The sequence below is a fragment of the Cloeon dipterum genome, chromosome 1 (assembly GCF_949628265.1).
Source record: "Cloeon dipterum chromosome 1, ieCloDipt1.1, whole genome shotgun sequence".
Taxonomy (NCBI): domain Eukaryota; kingdom Metazoa; phylum Arthropoda; class Insecta; order Ephemeroptera; family Baetidae; genus Cloeon; species Cloeon dipterum.
Window position 1 is genome coordinate 10,621,539 of NC_088786.1, and position 22,485 is coordinate 10,644,023.

The 22,485-nt window shown below is 41.1% G+C and overlaps 1 protein-coding gene across 2 annotated transcripts in view; it reads left to right on the plus strand.

The window, feature by feature from the left end:
• The window catches only part of LOC135935842 (dystrophin, isoforms A/C/F/G/H-like), a 181,336-nt gene that overhangs the window by 10,473 nt on the left and 148,378 nt on the right, over positions 1-22,485 (plus strand). The window contains exons 2-32 of one of the 2 annotated variants that reach the window (XM_065478410.1): positions 1,556-1,617; positions 2,512-2,616; positions 3,599-3,676; positions 4,021-4,113; positions 4,173-4,458; positions 4,704-5,161; positions 5,214-5,360; positions 5,417-5,678; positions 5,854-6,308; positions 6,361-6,489; positions 6,543-7,337; positions 7,391-7,580; positions 7,636-7,778; positions 7,837-8,236; positions 8,295-8,459; positions 8,520-8,623; positions 8,810-8,962; positions 9,151-9,312; positions 9,612-9,740; positions 9,793-9,972; positions 10,031-10,174; positions 10,492-10,641; positions 10,698-11,111; positions 11,305-11,463; positions 12,111-12,794; positions 12,921-13,154; positions 13,327-13,608; positions 13,675-13,934; positions 13,987-14,242; positions 14,558-14,718; positions 19,924-20,131. In XM_065478410.1, coding sequence (XP_065334482.1) covers positions 1,556-1,617; positions 2,512-2,616; positions 3,599-3,676; positions 4,021-4,113; positions 4,173-4,458; positions 4,704-5,161; positions 5,214-5,360; positions 5,417-5,678; positions 5,854-6,308; positions 6,361-6,489; positions 6,543-7,337; positions 7,391-7,580; positions 7,636-7,778; positions 7,837-8,236; positions 8,295-8,459; positions 8,520-8,623; positions 8,810-8,962; positions 9,151-9,312; positions 9,612-9,740; positions 9,793-9,972; positions 10,031-10,174; positions 10,492-10,641; positions 10,698-11,111; positions 11,305-11,463; positions 12,111-12,794; positions 12,921-13,154; positions 13,327-13,608; positions 13,675-13,934; positions 13,987-14,242; positions 14,558-14,718; positions 19,924-20,131 — 7,448 coding nt within the window. The remainder of the gene's footprint in view (positions 1-1,555; positions 1,618-2,511; positions 2,617-3,598; positions 3,677-4,020; positions 4,114-4,172; positions 4,459-4,703; positions 5,162-5,213; positions 5,361-5,416; positions 5,679-5,853; positions 6,309-6,360; positions 6,490-6,542; positions 7,338-7,390; positions 7,581-7,635; positions 7,779-7,836; positions 8,237-8,294; positions 8,460-8,519; positions 8,624-8,809; positions 8,963-9,150; positions 9,313-9,611; positions 9,741-9,792; positions 9,973-10,030; positions 10,175-10,491; positions 10,642-10,697; positions 11,112-11,304; positions 11,464-12,110; positions 12,795-12,920; positions 13,155-13,326; positions 13,609-13,674; positions 13,935-13,986; positions 14,243-14,557; positions 14,719-19,923; positions 20,132-22,485) is intronic. The other variant, XM_065478419.1, reaches the window with a different exon arrangement.

The following is a 22,485-nucleotide window of genomic DNA, read 5'->3' on the forward strand; positions in this document are numbered from 1 at the left end:
TATCTCACTCAGTAAATTAAGGTGACTGTTCTTTGATGATGCACTCAAATAATGATCAGACATGAATGCTTTTAATCGATTTCACCATTTAACGTCCAAATACTTACAATTAATCGATAAAATGTATCGTAATATCAGTGTTTACCTTTGCTTAGATTTCTTGTGTGCTCTAGCCAAAATAACACAAAAATTAAAAAAGTTTCAAATAAATGACACAAATGAAAACAATTTTTCAATTATTTGAAAATAAATGTGACTAGTGACGAGACGAAGCATCAAGTCTTTGTCCGATTTTATCAAACAAAAAGTGCAGTACATTTTCAGATCACTGAAGTCGGTCGCGGTAGAAACAACATTCTCGTGCGGAATTCTGCGAAAAAGACAAACACACCGGCTGAATACTAAAAAGGCGTTACATGCGCATTTTCTACACTTTACACGCACTTCTCTTTAACATTCAATCGGTATGTGCTTAAAAATTCAAGACTCGGATCCGCGTTTACAACTCTGATCAAGTAAATTCTGCTCCGAGAATGGGTGTAGTAGCGTCTCTTGCCTTCTTACTCACAATCAGTCCGCAATTACGTTAATGACACAGGATGCTATAGACCAAGTCAGACACACATCGCTCCTGTATAGGACAAATAATGATTTATCTCTCTATCTCGGTTACTTTTGATCGTTTATCTCACCAGCAACTTAAGGGGACCTATCTCAATACACAACAGAGAGAAGAACAGAGCAGGGTCGAAAGCATTTACAGACAAACCAGAGTATTTTTTTACCCAGATTTTCCACACAAAAGTACACCTTGTTAAAATCATGATTTTTTGGTTCCTTAAAACTGGGAAGACTTTAAGTACAAATAAAAAATTAAATAATTCTACAATTTAAAATCTTTTTAGGAACGTTTTAAGTGCATTTTTTAAATTGATTAATGCCGTTTTGATGATATGTATACATAAAATATTCATTGCAATAAATTGCGTCGTGATGAACAAATATTTATGATTAGTGCGTTTTTAAAAACTTCCTCACAACTTAATTGATGTTGCCGACAATCTGTGCGCGACTTAGAGATCGACCATTACTCCGCAGCACAATTATTTGAGACAAAAATGCCACACGGGAAACCAAACACTCGCGCCTGATCTCGTGCGTTGAGGTCAAATTTAATAGGCCGCACTCCCAAGTCGTCAAGCGAAGACGGCACTCCAACTCATCTCTGAGCAATTAGTTGCGATACGCTCGATTAATTGCACTAATGCTAACTTAACTAATATTCCGCGAAGCTTCTAATGTTGAATGAAATTTCGGGAGGTGGCAAAATGATCAATCATGGAATCAGTTTGAAAAGAAATGCTTTTCATTCTCGTTATAAAATTAATGCAAACTCTACGTTACAGTACTTATTTTTAATGTTTTATTAGATAATTTATTTTATTCGACAGACACCGTCCTGGTATCGATATTTTTTTATTTAGATGGTGTTGTTTTCATTGTTAACAATTTGCGTCATATTTTAGCATTTTTGAAATTGTATTCAATGTTGCAGATGAACGGGAGGATGTCCAGAAAAAGACTTTTGCAAAATGGATGAACTCCTACCTGGCAAAGGTGAGTTTCTGATTACAATGCAGTTTTTTGCCAGGGATGAATTTCTGTTTTTTCTGGAGTTACTCTTTCCAGCACTCAATTTTTTCACCAATGTCTTGCGCATGAATAGTTGAGATGAAAAGAGCATATTTTTGTTCGTTCATTGACCTCACCACCAACACCTGAACCATCCTACTTTTCTAGTGCATACTGTCATATTTATTCTGTGTTTTGTTTTGAGTGGGTCAGTGAGAACAAAGTGTGGGAGCGATTATTTTTATTTCTGTATTTTACTATCCCAAAAACCGGTTTGCGACGAAGCAGGTGCTAATGATTGATGCAGATTGGCACTTTGCCAGTTAGATTCTGATGTGTTTCTTGTTGTAATTTGAAGGTTTACACCAGAACGAAACTGTTTTCGCAACATTTCACGATGTCTATAAATGCTGTTTGAATTTCCAATCAACCTCCTCAAATTATTACTATACTTGTTATAGTTACGTTGAAATTTTATGTTTTCTGTTATACACGTGCAAGATGTTGGTAGGAAATTTAACTCCTTTAAAGTGCGCACTCTTTGCATCCCTGGTAGCACCTTTCAAAATGGTTGTAAATATCTCCTAATAAGAGGAGAACCGGCTAACATTTTGGCCGTGTAAATACCAACTTGGCTTTGAACTTGAAAGCTATTAGTTCCAAACTTTTATCCGTTCCTTTGCTCACCCCCAGTGCTTCCTCTGCATGATTAGTTGGATATATTCACTTGAATTCCTAATTGGTCAAGAATTGGTCTCTCCCACTTGTTTCCTCGTCAGCTTGTTTTTTGTCCTTTTACGTCATTGACCAACATTTTCGCAGTGGCCAGAAGCAAAGGGGGAAGCATTAATGCGTCGTTTTCTCTTCTCATGTTTGTAGCGCATTTTTCAGGGAGGTCAGCCTTTAGTCAATGACCTGTTTGTTGACCTGAGAGACGGCACCAGGCTGCTGTCGCTCCTGGAAATCCTCACTGAAAGAGAATGTGTGAGTATATTTAACTTAAGCAGCATAGTCTTATTAATTGGTATCAAAATTTTCCTCTAGAAATTTGAGCTTGCTAACCAATTTTTGAAAATAATCCTGATATTACTCTTTTAGAACTTATGTGGACAATGGTCAGTACAATTTTTCTACATTCAAGCGTTAAATTATACATACTTTGTTTATTTTAAATGGGTTGGCCGGCATACTTAAAGAATTTTTAGGAGTGTCAAAACAGTGGGAGATATTTGAACATTTCAGGTTCCTAGCCGCCCAATGCCAGAGATGGCAAAAGGTGGTTAATTTAGTGACTCTCGAAATGCTTAAACAGCCCAACGGGCTGAGAGGCGCACTCGCTACTTGCTGGTTTTCGCACCATTTCTGCGGCTTTAGGGACAAATGCCTGCCGTTTCAATAAAAGGCCTCGGCACGGCCCGTTATTCGCGTTATTAGGACTAGGTGAGCTCGTAGGCCACTGGATGTGCTGAGCAGAGATGTTTTAAAATGACAAAAAATAAGCTCAAGAAATTAAGTAAATAACAGTGTATATGAGCGCCGGATACAGGGTGAGAGCAGGACACGTATTCTATTTTTCTCACAAGGTTACTCATTATTCTCTCAGCACTCATTTAGGCTAATTTTTTATTCCTGCAACACTTATCAGGCGATCATTTGCGCTGAAAAACGCATTAATTGAATATTATGGGCGCTGAAACATATCTCTTACAAATTAGAGCTCAAAATAATATCTCTCAATCTCTGGATAGCTAAAACTCAAGTTGCTGAAGCAGTGCCATTGTTCTACAGTCTTCGAATATGGCAGATTCTCATGTCATTTTCTGATAATTTAAATTCCAACATTGTTGAGTGGATGTCGTTACCACAAAGTCAACAAATAAATCTTATTTGTTATGTTTAAGCAAACCAGGTTGTGTTGAAATTTTAGGACGACATAATATATGAAATATATTTTTTTTCATTTCAGAAACGCGAGAGAGGGCGGATGCGAGTGCATCACTTAAACAACGTCAACAAAGCCTTGCAAATACTCGAGCACAATAACGTAAGTGTAGTCATTTCCTCCGACTTTCTCAAGGTAGTTTGTCTGCTCATTCAGCGGCACCTATATCTTGTTAGCATTTGAAATTGATTCCTCAGAGTTTGTGCGACCGAGAAATGACATCATTCAGTCCAATCTGTCTTTTCGCATCGGGAGCTGTTCCTTGTATTATGATTGACGTTTACTTTCACTTTTTTGTTTTACGGTGGGCAATTACACTAATTGCACACCGCAGCCGGCTGAAAGCTACTCGCTTCGATGCCTCATTTTGATCGGCTTCAGTTCAGCGACACGAATCTCTCCCTGCATTTCCTGCATTGCGATTAATCTTTCCACGACTATTGCAGGTAAAATTGGTGAACATCAGCAGCAACGACATTGTCGATGGAAATCCTAAATTGACTCTGGGCCTTGTCTGGAGCATCATTTTGCATTGGCAGGTAATTACCAATGAAGTTTTTAAATGAAAGCCACATAATAAATTAATGCCTTGTTTCAGGTTCAAATGAATTTGAAAACTCTAATGTCGGAGCTGCAACAGACTAACTTGGAGAAGACGCTGCTGGCGTGGTGCCGGCAGCAAACCAAGAACTATGGCCTCGACATCCGAAACTTCACCACAAACTGGTCTGATGGCTTGGCTTTCAACGCAATACTCCACAAGCATCGGCCGCGCCTCTTTGACTTTGAGACTGTAAAAAATATGCACCCAAATGCAAGACTGGAGCACGCTTTCCACCTGGCTCAGTCTGAATTGGGCATTGAGAGGCTACTTGATCCAGAAGGTAATTTTTTCAAATTATCCTAAAAACTAACCAATTAGGATTTTTACTGTCCGAGAGCCCAGTTGTTTATTTGAATTTTAATAAAACTCTTGTTGATGTAAGCCAATTATTTCATCTCGAGAGTCAGTTTTAAACTCGGTGCCATCAAATTATTGCAATTTAGGGATTTTTAAATATATTTAGTTTTGCAGGTTAAATTGATTTTATTATTGCTAGGAATTTTTAACAAACACCTATTTTTACAGATGTAAACACTGCTGTTCCGGACAAGAAGAGCTTGATGATGTATGTGATGTGCCTGTTCCAATCTCTGCCCCACTCGGAAACGCAGGCATCCAGTCTGGAGCAAGACTTGCTGTCTCCATCAAGTCCACTCACTCCACGGGCAGAGGTTGTGTCCATCACGCAGACAGCTACATTCCAGTTCAACGTTTCATATCCTCTGTCATCCCAAATAAGTGAAGAAAATGGGGCCGAGGCCAGTGGTCCTTCAAGACCTCTCAGCCTGATAACGAACGCTTCAGTTGAAATTGGCGGCTACCAAACAGCTCTTGAAGACGTTCTCACTTGGCTCCTGGCAGCTGAAGACTCTCTGAACAACAGGGAAATCACATCTCCAGGTGAAGGTGCTGACGCGTTGGCAGAAGCCAAAGAAAAGTTTCATTCACATGAGGCATTTTTGCAACAGCTTGCTGACCATCAAGTAGGATCTATAGCAATATTTTAATTTAGAGATTTTAACACGTCAATTTTAGAGCTCTGTTGGTGCTGTTTTGACGGAAGGTGCCAGACTAATTCAAGAAGGTATATTGCAACCTGACGAGGAGGCAGAAATCAAAATCCAAATGCGCCTGCTCAACTCTCGATGGGAAGCACTGCGGCTGAAGGCAATGAACATTCAGGTATAATTAATATACATGTGCTAACTTTATGTGCTAAATAATTTTTCTTCCTTTAGGCACAAACACATGAAACTCTGATGAAAGCCCAACAGAACCAACTAGGATCGTTAAGAACTTGGCTCACTGACGCAGAGGACAGAATTTCCCGAATGGACGCAGGCAAGAACCAGTCTGGCAAAGTCAATCCCGCTCATCTGAACAGACTAAAAAATTGCCTTGGTGCCTTGCAAAGAGACTTAGAAGCAAAACAGCCCATGGTAGACTCATTGTCAACTATGGTTGTTGTCGTTGATGACGGCTCTTCTGCTGATGATACAGGTATTTTTTGGCCCTATTTATTCACCACTTTCTTTTTCTGTCAGCATTATAAATTCATCCTGAATTTAACACTTTCCATCTATGAACACACAATTGATTTGATTTTTTCAATGAGAAGAGGGACAAAAACAAATAATATCTTGCAATAACAGATTCTAATTTATTGAAATTTCAGCATATGCACAGTTAGAGGACCAGCTGGCTGCCCTTGGTGAGCGTTGGGCGCACATCTGCAACTGGGCTGAGCAGAGAGGCTCTCGCCTGGACACATTAATTTCAAAATGGGATGAACTGCAAAGGGAGCAAGACACTGTTGGAAACTGGATGCAGCAGACCGAAAGCAAGCTGAAGCATATGGAGGCGAATCCAAGCGAGAGCCTGGCGACCCTCACGCAGAGGATCAATGAATTGCACATTTTGAAGACCGAGATGAAGCAGCAGAAGCAGCGCCTCGACTCTCTTCACAACCTGCTTGGTTCCTTGTGTAATAACAACAGGGTGGGCGAGTCAGGCGAATGGGAGCAGCTGGACGAGGAATGTGATTTGGTCCAGAAAGCTGCAGACAATGTCGAAATGCTGCAGGATCGATTTGAAGCTCTTACTTCCATTATGGACGTGCAAGCTAGCAGGGTAAATATTTCTGACTATTTAAAATTAGGTAAATTACTAAAAAACGTTTCAGGTAACTGATGTCGGATTTGATCAATCAACTCCAATGGAAACTGACACTAAGTCATCAAAGTCTCCTCTGGACAGCCCTACAGGCTCTGATGTGTCATGGCCACCTGTCAGAGAGTCGACCTCGCAAGAAGTAATATTTTTTTGCAAGTTAATTTATACTAAATTAATCCAATTTTGTTTTAGGAGTCTGGCGTTGCAAAAAGAAGAAGAATCGGCTCGTCTAGTCAGCACGAGTTCAACACAAATCTCCGACAGTTTGAAGCGTGGTTACACCATGCGGAGTCCATGCTGGAAACCCCTGAAGATGGGGAAGAAGGCCCTTTTGATGGTCTCAGCGTTGAAGAGCAACTAGTTCTTTATGAAGACCTTGAGTCTGAATTTGAGGAACACAAGGACGATGTTGAGAAATTGAGAAAAGTGTCGCAGCAGTTGGAGGATGGAGCTACCACTGATAAACTGAATGAGCTGGCTGAAAAATGGGAGCTCTTGAATGGAGTTTCCATGAAAGCAAGGAGAGATTCCATTGATTTCTTACTGCAGAGACGCCAACTCAATACTGAGCTTGGAGCTCTCAATACGATTTTACAGGGTTACAGAAGGTGGCTTGACAGTGAGCCTTCTTCTACTTCCACTTTGCACACAATTGAGCAGTGCAGAGTTAAAATCAAGTCGATGAAGAGTCACGAAGACCGAGTGACTAAAATGAAGCAGCAGGCAGCTCAAGTGTCCCAGCACCATGCTGCTGACATTTATGATCGCGCGGAGGTTGCGCGGGATTCCGAACAGTTCTATGAATGCTGGGAGTTTGTTATGAAAAATCTCCACCAAAAATTGGAAGACTTAAGCGCAGAGCAAAGCAGAGGACCTTCAGAGGAATTTCTCAGGGAGCTGCAGGACCTACTAAACTGGCTGAGAGCCTCAGAACTAGCAATGCAGGATGACAGTCTCGCCCCTTACCAGCAGCAGGCTCAATTAATGGTGTGTTCACTAACTCATTTTTTAGAAGAACTGTTAACAGTATTCCTGTATAGGAAATGCAAACTGGATTAAAGGACCGGATGGCCAAGTTTGACAGCATTAATTCTTCTGGACACGAGTTTGTAAATTGCGCCGCAGAATCGCCCTCAAAGGAATTACTAAGACAGCAGCTGCAAGAACTTAATACTCGCTGGAGCGATTTACCAGTTTTAGTAGAAGAAAAATCTACCAAAGTCCAAGCTTGTGAGATGAAAACTTAGTAATTCAACTTTATCAAAAAATTTATTTCTATTTTCAGCCGTTGAATCGTGGACCGCATTGAAAGAACAAATTGGTGTGCTTGAAAATTGGCTCAAAGAGGTAAAGGTCTTCATGGAGGCTGAGCAGGCAATGGCTGTTGGAGAACCAGAAACACTGAAGGCCCAATTAGAGCAATTTTCTGTAACTATTTCAAAATTTGAATCATGAAATTTTGTTTTGACCTCTCTTTCTCTCTCAGGGTTTGGAGGGAGACGTTAAAGTCATGCAGCCCAAATTTGCAGCTTTGGAGCAAAATGCCAGGAAAAATCTTGGCGTTGTTTCCATTGATGGAGAGCCATTAGAAAAATCAGAACTGAGAAAGCGAGCCGCAGAATTGACAAAAACGTGGAAAGATATTTCTGCAAAGACCTGCACACAAAACAAAAGGTTGCAAGACGCGCTGACAAAAACCCTGGATGTCCTGAAGGGCGTGGACAATCTGGATCAGTGGCTTGTGGAGCTGGAAAATGAAATTCCACCTGAAAAAGCACCTACAGCCTCATCCTCTGCCGAACTCTTCAGAGTTAAGGGACAACTGCAAGTCTTGAAAGACAAAGTAGACAGCAGAACAGAACAATTTCGTAGCATCAATGAAACCGGTAATACATAGAACCGTTCATACCACATATTATTTTTCACTATACAATTTACTGTTAGGGAGTGAGCTATTGCTTCTCGCCGAGGAAGAAGGAAGTCCAGGCCTGCATGAGCTGCAGAAACTTTTCACTCAGTTGAATGCACACTGGTCAACTGTTACTGAAATTGTTTACTCCAGAGTACGGACTTTGAAAGACGCCTCACATAACTATGGAGAATTCAGAGGTAAAAGCATGCATGAATGGACGTGATAAAATTGGGGATTTAAACGTCTGAATTTCCCAGCCTTGGTTGCGCAAGAGAGAGACTGGCTAGACAAACTTGAAAAGCGGCTGAGAAAATCTCCTAAGTCAGCTGCTGATGCTGAAGAAATATCTGAAGAGCTTGACGTAAGTTTTGCAAGCAATGTAAAAATTATGTTTGTGCTGTTTGTGTTTGTGTCTCTTTGCTAAGCATACTCATTGGATGCTTCAAAATTTACAACTCTAAATCAAAAGCGAAAAAATTTGCCAGCTGATAAAATCTGTATTCTTAACTAAAGCGTTGCTTGTTTGCATAATTAAATTGAAAACCAGGATTTGGAGAATTATATTCGAAACCACCCGGAGGCGCGACTTGCACGAATTCAGAATTTAGCCAAGGAGCTGTCTGACGCAGACGTGATGCCTGGCATCGTACAGGCTGAAGCGGAGAACCTGACCTCCCGGTGGAGCCTACTCGGTCAGAAGGTATTAGCGCTGTTCCTTCATTTGTACTTCTCTGTCGATTAAAATTTTAAAACCTCCCAAATCTGCATGTGTTAAAAATTCAGTCAATTAATTCAATGTCTATACCCTCTGTTTTTCTGTTGATTTTCTGCCAACATACAATTTTGCGCTTTTGAATCTTTGCTACTATGCTTTGCATGCCACTGCAGGCGCGAGAGCGTACCCGATTGCTCGAAAACTCTATAAGCGAGGCTCAGAACTGGGAGGCTCGAATTTTGTCGGCTATGCAGTGGCTAACCCGCGTGCACGCCCTACTAACTGCCAGGGCAGAACAAGATCTCACTGCTGCTGACTTGCCTGAGGAGGACAAGGTATGACAGTCAACTCAATCAGTAGAATAGAAACGTGGTAACTGTAAGTATGGTTACCAACTAGTTTTGAGGGCTAAACTATATTATTTTAGTTTCTCTCAGTATCAAAATGTTAATTAAATATGGCTGGAAAGCATTCGCTGTTAATGATTTCTCCTAAGTAGTCTTTTCCTTAATTTCCTCCTCTATCTTTTTACGTCACTTCCTATTCGTGTCGAGTAATACAATATTTTCATTGATAAGTGGCTTGCCTTTGCTTTGTAGTATTGTTTTTATTCTAAAGTATAATTCAATTGCAGCAGCTTGTTGAAGAATTTAAAACACAAGACACAACTTTGAAGGATATGGAACAGCAAATCGAAGCTTACAACGAAGCTGGACAGGCCGAGGCTGCTTCTAGGCTGCAGGAGCAGCTTTCTCTTTTAAATGTAAATTATAATTATCGCCAACAGTTCCAAAACTTAAATTTCGAAATTACAGAGGAGATTTGCTGAGGTTAGAGTGCAGTTTGATCACTTCCGAGCTTCAGGAAACGCAAACATCGACACAAGACTCTCCAGAGCCCTCCGTGAGCTTCGCACTATTGAAGATACTTCCTGCATATTAGAGCCGTCGTCAGCAGAGCCAGATGACCTGGAGGGCCAGCTCTCCAACTGCAATGTAACTTCATTTATTACTTTCTGTTGTATCTAATAAACCACCCCAAAACCTTTTACAGAGGCTGTACAACAACTTGAGTGACATCAAAGCAGAAGTGGAGAATATTATCAAGACTGGAAGGAAAATGGTGCAAGAAAATGTGTCTTCTGACCCACTTGGACTGTCAAACCGACTTGACAACTTGAAGGAGCTATACAACAAGGTATTATTAATAATAGTTGTTTTTTTAAGAATAATATTTGTTTCCCTATTAAATTAACACGAGATTTTTTGCACTGTGAAGGACAAAATATTGTTGTTTCTCGCCCCTGAGGGTCGTTATTATGCTGTTAGGAAGGTATTTTGGTGTGACAGTTCTTGAATGCAATAGCATGTCCCCCAAAAACATACTTCACACATACTGCGCAGTAAATGACACCATGCTAGATTTTTTCAATGTTGTCTCTGTCCTCAGTTGCAACGATCGACAATAATTAGGAAATGAACCTAATCACTTGTTAATTCGTTATTAATTTATAGTTGGGACTGCAAGTCACAGAAAGCAAGGAATCGTTGAAGAATGCCCTCTCGCAGGCCAGGCAGTTGCAAGAACATATTGCCACAGCCTCTCAGTGGATTCAGAACGTTCAAGAAGCGCTTAACGAAAAAGCTGATGTGAATACATTACAAGTAAAATTTAGCAACAACGTAAAACTACGCATCTACTGATTTTTTTATTGAAATAGGAACTGCGCGTGGAACAGCCTCAAATTGAGGAAACCCTGGCACGTGCCCAAACCAACCTAGCTACTCTTGCACCCTTGTTGAGCGACCCGGCTGCGACTGAACCAGCCCAGAACAAGCTCAGTGAAACTAAACGAGCTGCTGTATCCATGATGAGAAATCTGCAAGAGCTGGTTGGCACCCCACGCGCTAGGTCACTGGAGATTGATGACCAAGCATCCACAAAAGAGGGAACGCCAGAGCAACAAAGATCGAGGGAAACAACTCCAATGGAAGTGCAACAGTTGACCTTGCCAGATGTTGCTGCGCAGCTTGAAAGCTCTGCAAACGAATTAGAGCAGTGGCTTCAAGAGGCAGAACAAGGACTGGCTCGAATGGACAGTGAAAGAGGAGACAGGCAGTTGTCTCAGCACCAAGTATGTTGGGAGCAATTTTTTACTCATTTAGAAAATTTAAAATTAAGGGATGAATTTGTTACCAGCAGAAAATAATCAGGTCTATCAAACATAAAGAACTTTAAATCAAATTAAAAGAAATTTAATTGCATCTTATATATTGGTTATTTAAAATCAGTGTAAAATCTATAATTGTTTTATCCTGCAATTTTAGGCATTGAAGAGGGCACTAGATGTCCACCAGTCAACTTACGAGTCTCTGAAAAATTCAGCGACAGAACTGAAAGTGTCTGGAGCTGAAACCTTGAGTAATCTTGAAATCCGTCTTGCTCAGCTGAACCAGAGGTGGGACATGGTGGCAGAGCGTGTCCAGGTAAGTCGCCTAAGAGCTGATGTCCTGTTCATGTAAATATTTTATCACCGTTAAACTATTTTATAAGAATGCTTGATTTGGGTTGGATTGCGGAAATGTTGCCTTCAATGTGCTAAATCCGAACCTTGTTGTGTTTCTGCATTTTCAGCCAATGTCGACGTGGTGGAATAAATTACTGTTATCAGTCTCCACGTTAATTAAACCTCAACTTTAAAGTGGTTTTGGTATATCAATTGTATACATATTACGAAGGGCATGATCACTAATTTTCTCTCAAAATTAATCTGACACACGTTCTTTACTTTAACAAAGTCCACATTGTTGATAATAAACTTGAGATTTGAATGTTGTCTATGGTACATGTTCCACTATATAGTATGTAAGTGTTTGAAAACTGTTTACACATAATAATGACTGGATCGCGCACTTTCCAGTCAATCATAAAAATCATGGTTGTGGTCTCAACTCATGAGCTCAAATCCGGCTAAAATGTGAGAACTGAGAAGCTGCAGCTTCAGCTTTCATAACCAAATTCCCGCTTCTGACTGACGTCTCAATCTCTGCTTACTAAGGAGAGGTGCACAGGCCCAATTTCTGTCAGTCACCAGGCCGAATTACTCACTCCCTTTTGAAATTATTCTTTGCAGCGAGGTCCAAACTCCCGCAAATCCGAAACCCTCGAGACGCTTCTCGACACTGTGGAGGGCGATCTCGGCTTCACCAACCCCAGCTTCAGAGAATATTTCCCATCAAAAATCCCTCGGAAGAAAATATCAACTCCCTCTCAAACCTTCAAACTGGCCGAGGACAGTTCCCTCTTCTCACAGTTATCTGAAGGGAAAGAAATATCCGTGGTGACCAGCAAGCCCCCTCCGTCGCCCTCTGTGGCCGACCGCTGCCAAGTGGTGGAAATTAAAGAGATGGAGATAGTCAAGAGGGTTGCTGCTGGGCCGGTGATGCGAGTGGACACCACCTCTGTCAGTCCGCAGAGTGTCGAGGTGGTCAAGATACCTGCCGACGGCGACGCGATGGAGTGCTCCTCTACCGCAGTGACAGTGACGGTCACGGACACGAGGAAGTCAATGGAAAAAGCCACCATCACAACCCAGTCCTCCAAGGAACTGGTGGTCAAGAGGCAGGTCGAGGTGACCAAAACCTTCAACATCGTGGGCAGTGTGGTTGCCACTGAAGATGCAGAGGAAGACAGTTTTTACGGATCTGACAAGGAGACAGACGACGTTCTTGTGTTTTCCGAAACGGAAAGTGCAATGAATTCCGCGTCTTCGAGCGACGAGAGTTCGGCAGAGTCCGTTCAAGAGGCTCCCATTCGGGTTGGTTTGTTCACTGATAATTTCTGAGTTCAAATGAAGGTGTATATTTTCAATCAATCCAATCCAGATCGAGCGCGATTTTCGCTTGTGGGCTAGTTGGCTAATTTCCCAATTTAATGTATTCAGGTAATTCAGCGCAATTCCGAGCCAAGAGAAGACTTGATTGCTGAAATGAGTGCCCATGAAAACGCTGCGAGAAAGATGTGTGAGCGCATCAAAGAGGTGCTGTCCAAGGGTGACGAAAGCGACCGCCAAATGTTGGCCCCTGATGCTGCTACCCTAATCAGTCACGGTGATTCCATGGTTATGAAAGCGCATTCCAAAAATCCAGCCCTGGCTGAGAACCTCCGCGGTGTACAGGTAATAACTTCTTCCCATATTTCCTTGCACATCAAGGAAATCCAATTATCGGAATAAATTTGATACCTTTTGATAGTTGTGTGTGTCATCATGATAAATTATGCATCACTTTCCGATGTTTTTTGAGGGAAACACTTGTTGGAGTTAATTGTATGGAAATTCGTTTCAACAGGATAACTTGCGAGCTTTGTGGATGGAGCTGCGAGGTAAAGACCGAGAAAGTGACGAGGTAGAGGCAGCCAAGTTAGAAGGGTGGCTTGCTGAATTCACGCAGCGACTGGAGGAGGCAAACAATGATGAGGGCCAGTTGCGCGCTTTACAAGCAGAGTTTGCCGCTCAGAGGAAGGACGTTCAAGGCTTGGACGCCAAATGGGCTACAGTCCAGAGCAAGTTCCAGCACTATTTGAAAGACATTGAGCAGCCTCAAGAGAAAAGCGTTGAGCCTGGCCAATCGGTAATTTAAATTACGTTGAAAATCGGATGGCTTTTAACCCAAATAATATTGATTAATATTAATTAGGTTGGTGCTGAGAGTGCTGTCGAATTTGTCACAAACGTGAACAAGATTAGAGAAGGCGTTGCAAGTGCAAATCGAACTTTGAACACATACCCTCTTGGAGGTAATGACTATGACTCTTTCCCCACGCAAGAAGAAGCTCTGAAGTCCGTTAAAGACCTGCTCGCCTCATTGAAGACTGGCATGGACGAAGTCGAATATGGCAGAGATGGAGCGATGAGAAGGGCAAGTCTTGCTGGTGGCGGAAGAGAAGCTGCCGACAGGTTGGTGTTTAAATTTATCTTTTTTTAATCCCAAACTTTAATTTCTAAGTAGAGTTCGCAGGGCCGTGGACCGTCTCCGAGAGGAGTGGTCTCAGGTGCATAGGGCTCTTGCCGAGCGGCACGCCAGGTGGGCCAAGTGCCGAGACGCGTGGCGCAATTTGCATTCTTCCTGCCGGGGCTTTGGCGAGTGGCTGGACGAGGCTGAAGCTTTCATGGCGGAATGGAAAAATGCAGAGGACCAAAGTGGAGGACCGGACCAGTATCCTCTAGCTGAAGCCAGGGCTAAGCAGAAGGAATTGGAGAAACAGGTAAATTACGCGATACAACCTTTTTATCATAATTGAAAATAGCAAAATTATTTATTTGATTTAAAAAATATTTTGAAATTAAAACAATAATATATTTTTAAATATTTCTTGAATCTGATAGTTTTACAAGTAATTTTCCTGGTCAAAAAATACTACGTTGCTGCCTAGAAACTTTGATTAAATGTTTTTTACAATTTAAAATTGATGTAAATTTTGAAGGCATTTTTGCTAAAATTTGAATTTTGTTTTTGATAAACGTTTAGCTAATGATCTTCAACCTGACCCTCGCCTTATGTTGTGCGTTTCTTTTTCCAGATTACCACAAAGCACCGGAGTATGAGTCAGTTGCGACAGTCTGGCAAAGAGATCGCAGCGAAATGCTCTGAGCCAGACGCGACAAGGCTGACAGATGCTGTCGAGGCCCTTCTCAGGCGATGGCGTATTCTGCTTGCTGAAATCACCACTCGCAGAGACAGGTAAGAGCCGTCATCAACAACTCTCACTCCCAAAATTTTCGCACAAACTCAGCTAGAGTAACTGAATCAAAATTAATCTCACGCACATCAGGGACAGGTTCATTCAGGTAAAGCGCTGCAATCTTTCATAATTGTTTAGAGTTAGTTATTTTTACTTGCTACTAAGCTTGGTTGTCTATTTTCCGCGTTGCTCGAGGGATCGACGCCTTGTGTTTGCCGTCTGGTTTATTTCATTATTTGCAAACTCAATTGGCGGAGTAATTGGCAGGCTGATCCAGTGGGAAAAGTGACCAGCAGGCAATAAATAAAGTAGGCGTCCCGCTGGCATGTCGAAAATTCAGTCTGCTTGGTGCTGGATTCCATCACCGCTCGTACATCACTCTTTGTTTTTTGTTCATTCCCATGTCGCCGCCACCCTCGCCGACTTCTAATCTAATTCATCGGCTATTTGTTTATTTACTCTTACGCCCCCGCCCAAACGCCGTACGAGTGGCGCTCTATACTCTTGTAATTAACATACGCCAGACTGTCGGTCTGTCTGCGCCCTGTCAGGATAATTAAGCGCTTTGTGGCTCACAAATGAGAATCCAGTCGACACTGTCTGCGTTCTGGGCGTGTGCTTTTCTTTTTTGTTATTGTGCGCTCCCGCGCTGTTGGATTCCTCATTCCAATCGAACTTTTGATATCTCATCTCATTGAGCATGTCTTTGCGTGTATGTTGTGGCTTTTAATTAAATTTCCTGAGGTCGGTTAAACATGTCTGAATTAGTTAGTCTAAATTTTGATTGCGTTTTATTTATATCAAAATACTTGAAAATAATAAATGTTATTATACGCTGTTTGATGGACAATCGAGAGATTTTTAACTTTCGCTGGACTTACGACCAGTAAATTCGCAATTCTTTAAGTGCCGAGCGTTTGACCTGGATCAAGCGGGTCCTAGTGATTAACTTTAATTAAAAAAGAAGACGACTCAGATATCCGAGAACGTTATTTTCATCACTCCTCCCCCAAGCTTTTGGGGCCGGTTATTGAACTTTTAAATTTAGATTTTTGCAAAAATCCAAATGATCGAGCTCCGAGTTTATATATGTGCATTTGTTCGTATTTAAACAAAACATCAGTTCTCCGGATATCTTGAATAGTTTCCTTTTAGGCGAGAAAAACCTTGACCTACGCTATTCGTCCACTCACAAATATTTTCTAAAGATTATTCTGTAGAGTGGAGTAAGGTTTATTTTTTGTACATTTAAGAACATTTAATATTTTTCATCCTCACGGTGTCTTGGATGTTTATATTTTAATAAAAGAAAGTCTTAAGTTGAATTGCGCCAAAATCGGTTTAGGCAACATCGGCTTCCCGCCACCGATAGCGAATCAAAGCTCTCCGCCACGACAGGTAACGTGGAAATGCAATTAACGGGGATTAAGGAGCAGAGAGAGAGAGTTTCAGCCTATCGCGCACAGAAGCTGCTGCGACGTCGGCACGCAGACAGATGTGCATAATGCGTTCTCAGAGTGGCAGACTTGTGTGTATAATTTAAAAAAGCGGCAGTGAGACTGGTCGGGTCGCTCCCACGTGATGGAATTAACGAATGGATCGTGGCGGTGCACGGCGCTGCGGCTTTTTCAGCGTTTGCTCGTCCGCGTGCTGCGATATTTATTTTAGTCGCCCAGTCTCACTCGCTGGGACACACCAACAAGTTTGTTTCTGTCCTACTACACACACCAACTTTTCGTTAAACCGTTTAGTTTCGCTCCTCTCGCCGAGATAAAAATAATTCGCGGCGGTTGGCGCGACTTTTTCACCGACCGTCGGTGGTGTGGTGTATTGCACATTTTAATCAGATTTACGCCACCCGAGTTCCGCTGCCTCAGGATTATTATCTCCTCCATTCGGCTCCTAGCCGCCTGCAGCTCGCCACGCATCGTAATTCACACATTTGCTCGCTGGTCTGCCGGCCCACCCGTCCGCTCGTCCGACTTTGTAATCTGCTTTGCTGCCGCTTTTGTGTTTGCATATTGTCTTGTTCAGCACTGCTGCAAACGTGCGTGTGTGCTTTTGATTTTGCTGCCTAATGCGCCGAAATGGATCTTAAATCTTCTCACGCTACGATGTATAGTCTGAGGTAACTCTACTAACCACTTTGACAAATTAAACCATCATGCCATTTCAATCTTAGCCCGCACTCTACTCTCATTACAATTTTGAACAGACTAAGGTTTTTTTCTATCAGTGCCCATATCTTAAGATCTTCCCACGGCATTTGACAAGATATAATGAAATTTTGATTAATGAAAAAACCGGGACTTCAAACCAATGTTTGTTATATAAAAATACTATATAAATCGATTATTTTGGAATAATAAAATTAATTTGACTTAAATGTGCTCGTCAAAATGAGGACACATTTGATTTTAATCTGAAAATATTTTTGTAATTATTATTAATGGTTATATATATCGCAAAATTTGAGGGTTTTGGCCTGTATCAGAGAGGTTAAAAAATTCCAGGAGCAAACTAACTAGAGATGAAATGTGTAGCATTCGTAGTTTTGTACCGATGACTAACTAGGCATACAAATTAACCAGAGATTATTAACTCTGATAATACATTTTAATAATAAAAAACAAGGATCGGAAATAACTAATTTGTTTTTAAATGCGAGCTAAAAATTAAACAGTTACCAAAAAAACGGCTTAATATTTGAAGCTGTACTGCAAGATCATTATTTTTAATTTTTCATTGTTCCTTGAGTTTTGATCATTTAAATGAATTCGTGTCGATAGTTTTATGGGTGCGTGGAAGCCGTGACAGAAATGCGTCGTTTAATAGCTTAAGTCTTTTATTCATGTCTCGTAGTTGAGGTATCAGTAATCAAAATCAAGACTGCGAAATTACATGAATAATCAAAAATCACAAATACAACAAACAATTATAACAATGAAAATATCACTCTCGAAATACAAATAATTGTTACACTTACCCCGTAGTTCGGGTCTAATAGGAAATAGTTTTTATGGACTTTGCTCGCACCAAATCTCATCCTAGCCGGAGAGAGGAATTATTGTGTTGCGACTGCTTTGGTGCGAGTCTGATTGTGCAGTGGGGGATAAGGTGCAGTAAGGGTGCACTGCTTGTCGCACACCTTTGTACTGCCACCTGGCGATACAGGTTAAATGGAAGGCAGTTATTAGTGGCGAGAAGGCGCCACAGTTTCTAAGTATTTTTATCATAAATTTAGTTTACTAAAATATACTTGATAAATTGATTTTTTTACTTTCAATTTTCAGATATTTTTATTTGAACCGTCCCTATAGGAAAACTAATTAAATAAATATAATATCTTCAAACGATCCTATTGCGTACTTATTTTTTATAATGAAAATTATATTTTACACATATAAATACGATAACCAATTTAAAAACTGTTATATAAAGCTACAACGTTATTTGTCATATATCTCGGTGCTAATTTGCAAGTAGGGCATCTCAGCAGTGATTTGGAAAAGTGGTCAATCGCGGTGACCATTTTTATTCGGCAGTGAAATCATTAAATTAATCATTCTCCCTTTCGATGACATCAACCATATATCTGTCGTTCACTCATTTCGAATATTCACTACTACTTGTTGAATAACGTGCAAGGAGGTGCGAGTCGTGTCTGGGCCCCATCAGCAAGCTGCGACGACTCATGCATAATGCAAACTTACAGCCGCTGCCGGTGCATGCATACATCTCGCGGTGCAAACAATGAGCGCTAATGAAATCAAATCCGCGTCGGCACCTTACCGCTCGCACAACGCGTACACCGGCCTGCCTGGCAAAAGCTCCAATTTCATCCCACCGCTTTCCATGCTAATTCAATCTTGTCGGCTTGTTTATATTTATTTTGCCGAGAGTGCGAAGACAATGGCTCGTACAGCAATATCTGGTAGACTAGCCGGCAGCGTTAGTCCATGATTGCCAGGCTTTTAACCAGAGATGTGCTTCGCCAAGTGAAAGCATCTCGAAATACTTTTTCCATGGGTGCTGAAAAACTTCAAAGCGAATCCTTCTGATGCTAGGATTTAATTCGAAAGTACTAAAAAAAATAGGATGAACGCAATGTCAAATAAATATTTATCTGCTCTTCTTTAAAGGAAAGTTTTGCTCATTATATCTTTTTTTAGCACCCGTTTTTTATGATTGAATTAACTTGCTTTCCTAACGAGCGAGCAAGCGTCGAGGAGGAATCCTTTTCATTAGTGCGGATGTGCCTCCTTCCTCTTACGTGAGATCGTCTTGTGCCGCTCATGCACGCTTGCTGCTTTATCAATGTGACGTGACTGCTTGACTGACTGGCTCGCCCAATGACTCGTGTGCTGCACACATGTGCCACAGTGAGAAATGCAGACGATCCATGTGGACCATTTCCACAGATGATGCCTGCCTGCGATTATTTCTCGAAAGTAGTGCTAGCCGCGGGACTCTGTTCTTTTATCCCTTCGTCCTCTCTTTCTCTTTCTTTCCCGTCCAGCTGCAAACTGGGGTTGTTCTTCCCGCGGGCTTGTCTTCCAAGTCGTTTTACTCGTTTGTTCTTTGCGTTTTGTCGCGGACCAAATGTTTTTTTAGAGCATTGAGGGTGGCCTTTTGGAGAGAAGGCAGGAAACTGGCTTTCAAGGAAGGTCAACAAAGGCCAGCTAAGACCCATTAAAATAATGTGCAACTATACATCAGAATGAGCTGTTTTAAAGTCGAGGGTTTTGTTATTGATAGAAAATGAAAAGTTGAACGAGAAAAAAGTAGTTTTAATTCAGTTGCATTTTTTTGTAAATTCTTATGATTAAATGTTTTTGTAACAAATTTATGGTATTTCATTTGTAGTTTAATATGCCGAGCGTTATGCTACGTTCTCAAAAGTCCTCAATGAGCTTAGCTTTCAAATGCTTCTAAAGAACCTTCAGCATGTTTTTACGCATTTCACAACGAGCCTTTTATAATTTTAAGCTTTTCTACATTTTACGTTTCTAATTTTAAACAACAACATTTAGAGCGGATTAAACAATTATTATAATTCTAGAAATAATGATTAAATTTCCATTTTATTTTCATTCTTTTTATGCTCTTTCATTCCATTTACCATATTCCACCTATATTAAAATAAATCCTCTTCCATTAGTTAAGTCCACGAAGAATGCAATATTGACAAATTTGGATTTCAGGATCGCTGCGATGGAGGCGGCGAATGCACCGCAGCCGGGTCCAACGCCTAGCGCAAATCTGCTAATTCCACCTGCTGCGCCTGGCTTGGTGGCACGCACGTTTGTCGACTCGTGCATCACGTGTCTGGACCAGGTGCGCTCGCTGCTTGCGTCGCCCGCCAACCCTTCGGACGAAACTTCGCTTAGCGTGCGTCTCAGCTCGGTCAAGGTAGGATTCCAGCCCAACCCACGCGTTGGGGCATTTTTAAAATTAACCGAAGCGATATCCGCGATGCGTGACGTCCTTCTCGAGCACCAGCGGCAAATTTTTGCTGAAAGCGTGAAAGAGCCATTTTTAATGTGTCAGGCCAGCCTGCTTATCCGTGGATTCTGGCCGCGTTTGTGCGCTTTAAATCGTTTTAAGTGGGGGTCTTGAAATAGCCTTACCGACAGCGAAAAACTTGAACTTATTTATTGATGCTGTGCAGCTCGTTATTAGAAGTCTATTCTCAAGTTTATCCCTGGTTAAATAAATTCTTGTTGTGGATTCAATGCAAGTGAGCGGATTTCGCTGTTTTATAAACATTCATCTTACTGTTTCCACAAGTTTCAAAGATGAAAGCTAGTTCTAGGAACTTCTGCATCGTATAATAGAGTTACCCTGTGAATAACTTTTCAACTCAATTCTCGGCTGTTTTTGAAGTCGGCCGCCGCGAAATATGGCCTGAGCGAAAAGAGTGATGAATGGAGACGCGTGCCGCGTTGTTGAAAACCAAAATGACACTCTTTTGGCACGCAAGGCCTGGCCAAGAGAGACACAACGCCTTTCTCCATCGCCGTAATGGGCCACCATTTAATCAGATAGTAATTTGCGACGGAGGTCTGATTTTCCACCGCCAGCTAGCTCTCAGATTAATTAAAAGAAAGAGACGCGAGATGCAGATAGTGCTTCATTTAACAGACGGCGATGGCTGCGGAATCTTTTGTGCTGCACGAGAAAGCGCTGAAAATAGATTTAAGCAGCGCGCGCGTTCGGCTAAATTAAACAGTTGATGAGGTACAAAGCAACATTGAACCCCGCCGCCTTGTAAAACGGCTTGATTGTCTTTCTTGGAAGATATAAATCTGACAGACATTTCGCGTCTGGATTGATGTGAAGAGAAGATGAGAATGCTTCAATAAACAAGCCGTAGATTTATCATATAGACGAAGCTTCTCATTTAGAGAATAAATAAACCAGATTAAAATTTCATAGTATTATTTAGGAATTTCAGTTATTTTCCATTAAATACGCGACTTTCAGTTGACATTCTCAGTATTTTAGGTCAAATTAGTTGTTTTTGTAAGGAAGACCCGGAGGATCAAGTTTAATGAAGTAATTGGCAGTGCCTGGCTGGTTTAAATTTAACGGTATAAAAATCCAGCTTACTTCTTTGGTAAAACATTTACACGTTTTTAATCCCCCCATATAATATTCTCGTTTATGTCGAAAACTATTTCAATTGAAAGATCAAAATCAAATCCTTGACCATAGAATTATTAGCATGAAAGGTTAATCAACTTTTTCTGCATTTTGAAATTTTTCTTATTTCAGTAGTTGTCAGAGTTAAAATTTGTATATTCTTTAAAAATTTTCAAGCTCAGAATAACATGAGATTCATTGACACATAAAATGTTGTGATTTGTTGAATGTCAATTGACTATCTTTTCGTCTCTTTAATTTTACATACAATTTTTAAAAACTTTTACCATATTGCTTATATTAAAATCAATTATTGCAAAACTTGACGCACGTTAATGCAAAATACTCTCCCGCGGTGGTACTTAGCCACTCACTGGGCGTAGTTTGTAATCTTAGTTTGAATATGCGTGAGCCACTTGCTAACTTATAAACCTACACAACAACTACTATGCAAACCAGCGGGCCAACTCATCCGCATTCACCCATCTGCCGGTAATGTGTCGTGTCTCTCGCGCGCGTCTCATCTGGGCGAGTCATCATTTTCGCTCAATTGGCTGCATATTCAAAATCAATTTTTTTTAGTTATGGTGAGATATATATAAATTATGAATACATCGTACTGTCTTATACCGAATGTTCAAATTAAAAAAATAAGCGCCCTCATTATCTCGGGCGAGCTGCAATCAGACTGCGGCACTTCTGTATAAACACACCCAACACTATGACATATCCAAATTGCCCATCTATCTTGACATCAGCTATTGCTTGCGACTTGATGAGGACGGAATGTGCTTATAGACGCACTTAGTGCGAGTGCGTAAATGACCTGTAGTGCGGCGAGTGGCTAATGGCCGCGTAAATCGACTTGGGCATTGATTGCCCACGCTCTGAACGCTGCCAGGGGACGACACTACATTGCGGCCAAGTGGGCTTAGTTCGGCTTAGCTGCTTTTTGAAAATGAGACTGCTGTTATATTTGTTTGCTTGGGGCGTATGCATGATTAATTGTTAAGTTAGTGAGTATTTTCCTTGAGTGGTACATGAAAATACCATAGAAGCACTAATTATAGAAAACTAAAACTTCATGAATATAATATCCTGTTATGAAATGAATTTTAGAT